Here is a 12,275-nt window from a genome sequence, read left to right on the forward strand (position 1 = left end):
TGGCATATTTGGGGTGGCATATTCCTCTCCCCTTCAAAGTCACATCAAATAAGTTGTATTTTTTCCCAACAGTTTATCAGGAAAATTTTTCAAACATATGGGAAAGTTGAAATAATTTGAAAATGAACACTTGAATACTCACCACCTAGATTCCACCATAAATCTTGACTATACTTCCTTTATCACAGGCCTGTCTGTTATCTTTCTGTCCATCCATTAATCTATCTGACATTTTGGGTGCATTTCAAGGCAAATTACAGGCATCACTACACTTCCCTCTAGATACTTCAGCATGCATATAATTAGCCAGTGCTCACTATTTTTTCTGTACAATTTATAAACATTGAAATGCACATATATTGTATACCATGAAATGCACACATTTCGTATTTTACATGACTTTAAAATACATGGACCATATGCAATAACATAGACAATATACAATAACAGAACAAAATTTGAGGCTGAATCTACTGTTTCAATTGATTTGAGTATAATTAGATCACTTTTAAAATATCATTTAGAAAGCTCAAGTATGATTGGAAGAAAAAAGACTTGGGAAAAATATAAATAAACTAAAGTGGCTCAATATACGCTGGAAGTGTCATTGGTTTGCCTATCAAAAAGCTTTCCAAACTAAAGTAGTTTTTATTTCATCACTTTAAAATCACAATGCACGTTTAGTTTCTTTAAAGAATGGGACTCTGTCCTTTCAAAGAATTTGAGTGTTGCCATTCATTAGGGATTGTGAAGCACTCAAAAGGGCCAAAATCTAGGTAGAGAGATCCTGAGTCTCAGTGTAGACTCTATCAAGTGCCCCTGGGCAAGTCGCTAATCCCAGGACATCACATGTAAGGAGGATCATTTCTCTGGTCTGTTTATGGAATTGTTGTAGAGATTCAGTGACTATGAAGTGAATTCTTATTCTAAGAGTTTTATAATTTTAATTATCTACCTTATAAGAGGCAATTTTCTTTGCATTGCGATAGTACTGATTTTGCAAGTGCTCACACCTGCGAATTGATTCTTTCAGAAGGAAACTCCGTGCATTCTCCTTAGATAATGAGACAGAAGCCCAGTGACCCTGAGAGAGGGGAACAAATTTCAACATCTGAAGAAAATCTGGAATGAATTATTATTAAAGAAGTGTAATAACTTAGATTATTTCTTTAAAAAATTTACTTTCAAATTGTACTTAGATGAGAGCCAGTGGGTGTGGGGAAATTCCACCTTAGAGGCAGAGCCCCCCAGTTGGTGCGCTGGCTGCTATAAACACAAGCAGGACCCCGCTGCTGTAGGGGTCACTGGAAGTCTGCCTCTATGGTCCCTCACTTACAAGTCATGGGTCACTTGGGTGCTAAGTCAGGACACTGAAGACGTTATTTTCTTGGAAAAATCAGTGTCGGTACCTTGTTATATCAGCAACAATGATCTACTTGTGGATTTTTTTCTCAAGGTAGGAGGTGGATATAAAATGTTCATCATTTGCCATTTTATATAAAAATTAACTGAGCAAATCTTCACATTTTTAAGGCACATTTTAATCCCAAGAAACACAGCCTTAAATTTTTTAGAATGGGTGAATTTAAGCAAAAGTGGTCTTCGTTGATGAGGGAAGAAAGCATGAATATTTATCTAATGAGCTATTTCAAAAACAGAAAATGCCTTTATTGTGTTATTCTCCCAAGATTAACATAATTTTTATTTAAAAAAAATTAATTCATGACAATCCAAGAGCAGAGTGAATCAACACAACATGGGCGTCAGCCTCTAAATTACTTTGGCCCATGCACACATTTGTAGGCGGCATTCTGCCAATAGGACCCTCTCTCTCTACTCAGGCCTGAGCTTGCCACCCCCTACTGGGCTACACAGGATGACCCAGTTCTCTTCTGGTTCAGCTCAGGAGTCAATTTGTTTAAAACAAACTAGAGTTACCTTAGAGAGTATCACTCCCTAAACACCTCAATATTTAAAAAAAGAGGTAGAGACTCAGATGACTTTTATGAAATGCTTAATCCTAAGCGCTTAATTACAATCTTTCTTCCAGTACTTTTCTGTTATTAGATTGATTTGATTGGGCTCAAGTGGGGGCCAACCCCCAATAAATTTTTGATGAAAAATTGTATTTCCTGTCAGTCCCACTTTCCTAATGTCATTGCCACACTTTCAGAAGTTCTGCTTTGAATATTATCACCACTTTTAGGGTAATTGATTGTTCCTTGAGAACAATGGAAGTAGTTTATTCCTTGAAAGTTAGCATCTTAGGCAGATTAATGTTTCTTTGTCGGAAATTTATCTTAATTTAAGAAAACTGAATGAGAATCTGGGATGTTTTCCAACACCACCAAGCAATTTTCCCATTCTCTGTGGACACCAGCTCGGTGTCCTACAACTTAACTCAATTCCGATGCTAACTACCTGATGTTATTGTCAGATCCCACAGGTCAAGGACTCAGTCACACAAGACTGCCCCACTTCAGACACCAATGCAAATCTAGATTGTCGGGTACTTCTGACTGACTGGCGATATAAATCAGAGATTCCCAAGAATCTCTGGGAATATATTTATATCTCCTGGTGATAATAAATCAGAGATTCCCTTCCTCAGTTTCAATCATTTGTTAGAACAGCTCACAAAACTCAGGGAAACATTTACTTAAATCTACCAGTTTATTTTAAAGGATACAGTAAGCGATGCAGATGAGCAGCCAGGTGAAGAGGTACCCAGGGCAAGATCTTGAAGGATCCTGAGCACAGGAGCTTCTGTCCCCCTGGAACTGGGAGGCACCACCCTCCTGGCATGTGGATGCATTCACCAACCTGGAAGGTCATCAAACCTTGTTGTTCAAGAGTTCTTTCTAGTGACCAGCCCCATCCTGAGGCTATCTGGGGGCCTACCCTAAGTCACCTCATTGAAATAAACTCAGGTGTGATCCCAAGGGCTCCTTATGAATGACAAAAGGTACTCCCATCATGCAGGAAATTCCAAAGGTTTTAGGAGCTCTGTGCCAGGAACCTGGGGCAAAGACCAAATATATTTTACCACAGATGCATATAACAAAAGTAACTTTTCTCATGTTAAGGAAAGAGAAGCATTTCAAAAAGTGCAGAGAAGTAATAACAAAGGTTTTGAAACACAAAAGAGCTCGAAACAGCAGAGGGCAGGAAAGAGGAGCTCACTTCTTGCTGCTTGCCCTTAGGGAGTGTTCGAGGAGGTGGTCTTAAGTGGGCTGGAAACTTGAAGGAGGCTAGAGCTTAAAATGTCTTCAATGCTGGGTAGCTTCATCCTACAGACAATGGGAATCCATCAATGATTCTTAAAATATTCATTTTCAAAAAAAATAGAAACATCTATTTTCAATGATGGTAAAGACAATCAGTAACTTTCTGGTGATGACCACTCCTTGTGAAACACAGCTGACCAGTGCCGCTTCTGCAGGAGCAGGACAGCAACACGCTTCTCAAGGGCTCCCGGGGCAGCCCTCCCACCTGTGTGCAGAGCCCTCACTTGTCATACCTATAGGTATGATGCTCTCATACCTGTAGGTGCTTTTAAGAATTAACCTTAACTATAAATCCTAATATTTGACTACGTTACTTTTGCTGAAGGCCTGGAGGCTGCATTAAATAATATGCTTTGGGTTTGAAGCCTCCCATTTGACTTTTCTTCAAAAATAAGCTAAAGGAATAACTTTGTGCAGAGGTGTGGCGACTGGAATCTCAAGCGGCAAGTTCCTTCAGAGGTGTCTTTGACAAGAACCTCAGCAGATGCTTCCCGTGGCAGGTGGTCTGCGCTCTTCCTCCCTGGAGACGCAGGGTGTTCTTAGCGTGTGAGTGCCAAGAGGAACCGAGGAACAAATGGCTTGTCTCTAGGGACGCCGGCTCGCTTCGAACCTTCCCGCTGAGTGGGCGTTGCTCCTAGCAACAATTTAGAGCAACGAACCTGAAGAAACAGGCAATTAAGAAACAGCAAGAGAAAGGAAAGAATTCAAACACTCTAGCTCGCAGGAGACATGCTCAAGAGCGTTTTTAAGACAATGTGTATGTCTGAAAAAAATGCTACGTGTTGCACGAAAATGATACGAATAACTTCTCTAATATTTTCATTTCATCTTCTCTAACAAAACAGAAACAGCATTTTAAAAATGGAAGGAATACGAACAGCTATGCTTAAGATTCTGCCCTGATTTATTCTCTCTGCCCTGCTCTCAAACCCTGCCGTGCGCTAACTGCTCTCCAAGTGGATTTCAGCACCTCGGTAGGGGGTTTCCTATTTCCAGATGGTCTGACCTTCCGGGGCCATCTAGTCGCTATCACGGCAGGGATACAATTACAGGGCAGAGAGAGGGGCTAAATAGTTCTGTGTAATACCCCAAAGTGAAATGTGCTCTGGTAGCATCTTTATGTCAGGAAAAGGCAGGCACGCGTTCCAACCATCCCAGTCCTTGTTACACCTTCTGCCCCACACAGTGCTTTAGATTGAAGAAAACGTTTGCTTATATTTGATCTAATTACGACCCTGAAGGGTAGCTGTTATTGCCTTCTGGCTCTTACTGCAAAGGCATGGCTGCTCTGTGGAGACTTGAAAACTCCAGGCCCTGCACAGATGCACACAGACATAAACTCTAATTTTTACTGTGTTCTTTTGAAAAATTTCAACATGCTCATTTTGGAGAGGGCATAATATATTTTACAGAGAGATCTTACCATCATCACAGGAGAAAATACTTTTTAAACTAAGTTGTTTTAGTCTGCGTACTTTGGTTTGAACTATTTTTTATATTACTTGCCATTAATTAATATTGTAAATATTCTTAAAATTTACCTAAAATACATGTTTATTAAAAGGGTTCTATGAAATGTTTTGTCTTTGGTGGTCTTGTACCTAAATATTTTCTAAATTTTAAGATATAGCTCAATTAGAATACTAAGATAAATCAAATAAAATAGAGAGCAAATTACCTTTTGACAGACAATTACTTAAATCAAAACATGTTACATAAGCTTTACTCATCTGTTTGGGAAATGTCTTTATTTTGAAATGTATGTACTAATAATACACATTTGCTTAATTAAAAGGAGGACAAATAAGACACATTTCCTTTGACAAATCTTTTTCATTAAGGAAAAGCTTATCATTTAACTTTTTAAAGGTTCATAAATAGTTTCAGTACATCTCTATTTTTGTACTGCCAATAATAGAAATAATTTTTTCTTAATAGTTCTATAAACAAACTATTTCTGGAAGGTAATTTAGTTTACTAATGAAAGAAATGACTGACTGAGAGACTCTGGTGATTTTCCTTTTGCATGTTCAATCCTATGCAGATTGGTTTTATTTTGATTAACCTGGAAGTGGTTGAATAAGGATACAAAGAAAGCAGGAGGGGGAAGGTGTGCCGATGTGTCCTCACTGTCTTAATTCATCACTGTAAACTCGGCCATCAGAAATCTCTGCTCCTACTTTACCTGGGAGAAACCCACGGCTCCAGGGTGGCTCTGAGCCCAGGTCTCTGACTTCTCTCTTACCAGAGTCCCAAGCAATCACATCAAATTTGAAATTTACTATTCTAAATATAATTAAAAGTATAGTCAGAGGCAGAAATAAATACGAGTTTTCTTTTGTTGCAAAAAATTCGGCAATATTTTTGCAATGTTGCATTGAACAGATGAGGTCTCACTTTTTAGTTGAGTTGGGAAAACTTGGATACCTATGGTCAAATTCGCAGTGCACCTGCCCTAAATTAAGGTGTGTGGACCTTCCAGTCATAGATACCCACTATGGAGCAAAAGATACATGATGGTATTAACTGTTCCTACATCCGTAGTTCCTGCTTTGCTCGCAAAGGGCAGATGAGCAGGAGCAAGTCCATTGCTTCGCTACTTATTCCAGATAAAGAAAACTTTCAGATTCGATGTTTCTTCTCAGTTTAGCAGCTACATCATAACTGGGTTTCCTAAGAGTTAAATAGAATCCATCTATCTGTCTACCTCGTCTATCTATCTACCTAATCACCCTAAATATTGACACATATATATTGTATATATATAATTCTCTTTTAAATTACAGGGCGGTATTAAGATGTTACTCACTATGACTCAATGTTGCTTTGCTGCTGTGTTTGTATCGTGTACTAAATTCAGTCATAGCTCCGTAGGATGGCTTAATCTTTCCATTGGCTTGTATATGCAAGGATAGTGACTATCCTGCTTAAGTCAGATTCATTTTATTAAGGCAAACTTTTTCCGGTATTTTTCTCATCAGCGCAATGCCCAGCAAATGAAATCCGGACAGAATCTTCCGGAGTTATCCTCAGTCCAGGTTATCCAGGCAACTATTTTAACTCCCAGACGTGCTCGTGGACTATTAAAGTGGACCCAAACTATAACATCACCATCTTCGTGGATACATTTCAAAGTGAAAAGCAGTTTGATTCACTAGAAGTATTTGATGGTAAGTTTCTTTAATCTCTGTTTACATACCAGTGACCAAGACACACTGTAACAGAGACACCATTATAATGTTTTTGTAACACAGGAACTTGAATATATTCTTGAGGCAAAGTACATCTTCCCCAAACAGAAAACGAATTATTCTTGGACTCCTGTGGTCTCAGAGATCAAGTAGTCTGTAAAGCACTACTATTAACATACTGTTGTTAACTTTACGACTTAGCGATGTGCTCTGAAATGTGCTGAATTTACTTGAGCCATTCTTTAATTCTAAGGCAGGGTTTTTAGAGTAGATGATCTCTAAAAGCTTTTGCTTTCTCTCGTTCTAAGTATTTTATAGATTCAGAAGCTATTTTAGGAAACTTAAGAGGCCTAAAAGTACTTTATTCCATCTAAATGATTATTTTACTAGAAATGTATAAAAATGATAGCTCACAGAGATTGCTAGATGATAAATGCTGTAGGAGTTTTTAATGTACAATTTTCTTCAAATAGTGAAATACGGTTAACTGGACAAATGCTAATACTGTTTTCAACATTAGCCTCATACATTTTTATACAATTCTAATGAACTTTTTAATATAACACTGCTATGCTTAGAAGAAGTATGTGGTTGAATTGTCAGTTTAAAATGGAACCACTGTTAATGTGTTTCTTTGTATAGAAGCGTTATCATACCCAGAAAATTAGACCAAGATATAATTACGACTGTAAGTAATAGCAGTGTTTTTCACATTTTGATGGATTTGTCATTGAGTTCAAATAAATAACAATCAATCCAGTGGGGAAAAAAAATACTGTAATTGATTTTATGTATGTTTGTCTACATTTTACTGACTCGATGAATCCTAACAGTCAAATCACTCATATGGACACACCACATGAATCAATTTATATATTTCCAAAGATGAACTCCCAAATTGGAAATTAAACTCACATTTATACACATAGAAACAGGGCTGAAGAGCAATTTTCATTTTCCGAGTGTTTTTTCTTTTAGGTGTATGTTAAAACACACACACACTATTGAAGACTTTCCCCTTAGTCTTTAGGAGAAAAATAATTCATTAGCCGAGCACACAAATGGGCTTCTCATGTCAGTGAGGAACCAGGTAATCTCAATCCTGAGGGCAATGAGGCATCATAAATTAAAAAGGCAAGCAGCCAACCCCAGGGGCTGTATGTGTGTGTGTTTGTATGTATATGCATACATACTCCTATGCCCACTGTATATAATTAAATGTATTTGAATAATTAATTTAAATTTATGCGTGATCCTTTGTTTCACCTTAGCTGATTTGGAATTTAGCTGGCAGCACTTCTACTTCTTCTAATTTCAGGAGCAAAATCATTAAAAATAATTTCTGCCCTAAGTGCTTACAGCTTGATCTCCCAAAAATACAGACGGCTCACACCCATTATAAACAACAAGCAAAGTAGATAATAGAGACATGTCAAAGCAGCTGCTGTTACAGTTATCAGAGGTCTGTGACTAGGTTTGTTCTCATCTCAAAGATTTTTCCATAAAATGAAAGGTCAAAGTTTTATATGAATAATTTTTTTAAGGTTTGGCATTTTTGTTGCAGTAAATGTCATGTTCATTGCATCTCTTCTTTTTGTAAGACAGTGGCTCTTTTATAGCTCATGAGTTGACCAAAAAACATGTTGAATATATTGATTTTAAACTTTATTAGCCCAGGAGTATATTACTTCCTATGGCTCCAGTTGTGGGTATTCCTCAATTAAAAATAATAGGATTTTACTCACTGTAGAACTCAGCTGAGAAAGGGTCGACATAAAGACTATGGTGTTCACTTGTAAAGTACGCGACAGTTTCCATCTTGCTAATAGCAATTGCTGCTCTCCATAGGGCTCTGCTACTTCTCTACACGGGCCGAACTGGATGCATATTTTTAAAGAATAGTCCTGTAGGAAGTTTGTCGCATATTAGGCAAAGAGAAAAATGGACAGTGATGAAGCATTAGATGTTGGATTAAGCATACCTGAAACTCTACTCTTGAGTTCTGTCGTGAAGAATGACATTTTTCAATTTCACAAATTCAGGTTAATTAATTTCTTTGTGGCATTTTATTTTAGAGTACACATGATCTCTATAGACAACAACAACAACAAGTAAACCAGCACACAAAACGCAGGACGGTCTCCTTCCCTTCTGAAATAACAGTCGTCCTTTTACAGGACGTCTTCCAAGAAACTGACCCAAGGCCATCGTTCACGATAAGACGTAGCATTTCTTCTGATCCTTCCTCGCTCTGACTAAAGTGAACACTGCCTCCATCAGCCCTAATATGCTGGACTTCGTATGTGTTTACTAGGGCTGCCATAACAAAGTACCACAAACCAGTGGGTTTAAACAGCAGGCATTTACTTTCAGATGGTTCTAGAAGTTAGAAGTCCGAGATCAAGACATCAGCAGGGCTGGTCTCTCCTGAGCCTCTCTCCTGGGCTTGCAGACCGCTGCCTTCTTGCTGTGTCCTCACGTGGCCATCCTTTCTGTGAATCTCTGTGTCCTAATCTCTTCTTATAAGGACCCCAGTCATATTGGATAAGGGCCCACCCTAATGACCTCATTTTGCCCTAATTATCTCCTTAAAGACCCTACTCCAAATACAGTCCCATTCCCAGGTATCGAAGGTCAGGACTTCACCATGTGAATTTGAGGGGACACACTTCAGTCCATAATAGTTTTATTTGGAAAAATCATTAGAATAGCTCTGATTGGGAGTTGCACAAGGAATGAAGTTGTGGTTTCTCCATCTCTAAGTTGTGGTTTCCCAATCTCTTTGCATGAATAAAAATTCTACATGCAACTCTCAAAGACAAGTGTCACTCAACCTGATACAATTGGTAATACATCACAAATGGGAACCACAATCTCCCACTCACAGTTTGTTTCCTGAGTGTGAACTATGCAAGTAGAAAAGCCACGAAGGCTTTTAGACTGTGACATGGTGCTGAGTTCACCAACAGAGCAGTGTCTCAGATGAAACCCGCATGGAAGTGTGAATGTGGCTTGTGTATTCAGTGAAGCCGTTTCTCTTATTAAACAACATCAAGAGGTGGGGACGAGAATGATGTTAGTTGACTATACGCTGCACCGGTTTTCATTAACTATACATCAACTATTACCCTTTCTAGATTTTTAAAAATTTCAAATGGACAGAAAGGTGAAAAAATAAAAACTACAGATATGAACTCATTACTTGATGGAATGAATTTTAGGATTTTGTCAAAATTGCCTTTGGCTCTGTTTTTTTAAAGAAGCAAGGAATACAATAAATTTTAGGGGCTCCACCCATACCCAATTCTCTTTGCACTTCTCCCAAAGGGAATTAGTATTGTGAAGTGGGAGTCGGTGTGTCAGGCCTGTGCATGTTTTTATAATTCATTCTCTATCTATCATCTATCCATCATCTGTCACCTATCTATCTATGTTATCATATCTATCCATCCATTATCTATCCATCCATCATCTATATATCTATCATCATCTCCTATCTACACACACACACACACACATAATTTATATAATACACGCTTTTTAATTTTTACACAATTGCTATCACTCATATTTACCTGCAAATAGATTTCTTCAGTTGTCAGTATGCTGTTTTAAGAATGACCTATCCTGACATATGTTTGTCCAATTCATTAATTTTAAATGCTGTATAGAATTCTTTTTCATGGCACTTATAATTCTTTTTTTTTATTTTGTGAGGAAGGTCAGCCCTGAGCTAACATCTGTTGCCAATCTTCTTTTTGCTTGAGGAAGATTGTCGTTGAGTTAACATCTGTGCCAGTCTTCCTCTATTTTATGTGAGATGCTGCCACGGCGTGGCTTGACAAACAGTGCTAGGTCCGCGCCTGAGATCTGAACCTGAGCATCTAGGGCCGCCGAGGCAGAGTGCATGAACTTAACCATTACGTCCCTGGGCCAGCCCCTCAATTCTTTTTTAAAACTCCAGACTACTAGTTAGGATCTAAATTTTGCCGAAAGTAACCGTACTGGAATAAACATTTTGCGACATAAATAACACCATGCACATGTGCTGGAGTTTACAGAAACATAATTAAAGCTTCACTTTTACTGGATATTACCAAATTGCACTCCAAAGTGATTATACTAATTTGTACTTCCACCAATATTGCATGAAAGTTTCCATTTCCCCATATCCGTACCATGTTGTAAATACTAGTACTAATAAAAATGACTTCCATTTTCTCAGTTACTGCCGTTTTATAGGAAAGTTTCATTTGATTTAAGTATTATGTGTTAATAGCATGTATATCTGAAATTATTTTGGTTGGCTGTTTTTTTTAATCAGGGAATATAGTATTTATTGCTTTATTCATTTGGAACTTTTTGACTACTTTGGAGATAAATAGCTGTATATTGTGCATTTAGACTCCAATTTAATTAACAGCTAAAAGTGGTCTGCATTCTGTAGGCGCTAACTCCTAGCTGGGTGTTTCATTTTTCTGTTTGTTTAGGTTCTTCTGGTCAGAGTCCTCTGTTAGTGGTCTTAAGTGGGAACCATACTGAGCAATCAAATTTTACAAGCAAGAGCCATCAGTTATATCTCCGCTGGTCCACCGATCACGCAACCAGTAAAAAAGGATTCAAGATTCGTTATACCGGTGAGTAAGTGAGGTTTAGATTTAATATCAAAGTGTTTTAAATACAAGTGATTTGTGTTAAATAAAAAATGTTAAATAGAGATTTATAATATAAACCTAATTTCTGAAAAAGAATAATTAACTTCAATAGAAATAATATGATGGGAAATTACTCTGAGTGATATCTCTAAACTATGTTAGGGAAAATAAACTATTTGTTGACTAATACTTTAAAAATTTTTGTTAAAATCATAAGTCATTGAATTGCACACCATGGAAAACAAAGACATTTCCCAAAAGATAAAGTAGTATGATATAGATTAATTTTAAAATATATTTAAATGCTAATGAAGCAAACAGGAAGAGATAATTATATTACTAGCTATTAATTTTATGTGATAATACTCTCTTATTAGTAATAGTACATCATCTCATTGATTATCTATCCATGTGTCTATTCATCTTTATATACACGCACTCTGTATGTATATATATACACACACACACACACAAAGTAAATATGTTTATATATATTTTCTTATGAACATTTAAATTATTTTGTCCTTTCCCCATATAGTTTAATCATTCCCTTCCACTAGTTATTTTTTTCAATTAAATCAGTCAATACATTTATGATATATTAGATCCCATGTGCGTTTGTCAATATGACCTGACTCACACCTCATGTTAATACTGCCTTACAAAAGCAGTAGACAGACAATTTAAATTCCTGAGATATTTTAATTAGTAAGCAAAAAATCTAAACTTTTCTCAATTTTTCACTCAGTAATGTCCAATGGTATCAATGAGGATGTATTTCTCTAAGGAAGATGCCTGTTGTATACATTTAATTGCACAGTGCATCTTACAGAAGATTTCTTATTCCTGTGTCTGTGTTTTATATCGTCAGTGATGAGGGACATCCTGAGGGAGGAACAGGAAAAAGTCCTAGGCGTTTTAAGAACAAGATTTTAGCTCTCTCCAGTGGGTCGACATTGGGAAATGGTAACAAACATCAAGGTTCTGAAAAGGCTCTTGATGTGAGGCCACGGGCATCCAATTCAGTCATTCTTCCTCTGTAAAGTTTAATAAAATATACCAGACCTTTGGGTTTTTTGCTCTTCTCTCAAGGTAGCCATTCCAAAAGCTTATCAACAAAGCACTTACAGTTGAAATTGCTT

General features: G+C 37.2%; 1 protein-coding gene across 1 annotated transcript in view; it reads left to right on the forward strand.

Annotated features, from left to right (window-relative positions):
* The window catches only part of CSMD1 (CUB and Sushi multiple domains 1), a 1,825,670-nt gene that overhangs the window by 1,687,015 nt on the left and 126,380 nt on the right, over window positions 1–12,275 (forward strand). The window contains exons 48-49 of the mRNA XM_046648453.1: window positions 6,269–6,457; window positions 10,969–11,115. Coding sequence (XP_046504409.1) covers window positions 6,269–6,457; window positions 10,969–11,115 — 336 coding nt within the window. The remainder of the gene's footprint in view (window positions 1–6,268; window positions 6,458–10,968; window positions 11,116–12,275) is intronic.

This window comes from Equus quagga, chromosome 22, assembly GCF_021613505.1.
Source record: "Equus quagga isolate Etosha38 chromosome 22, UCLA_HA_Equagga_1.0, whole genome shotgun sequence".
Classification (NCBI taxonomy): Eukaryota; Metazoa; Chordata; class Mammalia; order Perissodactyla; family Equidae; genus Equus; species Equus quagga.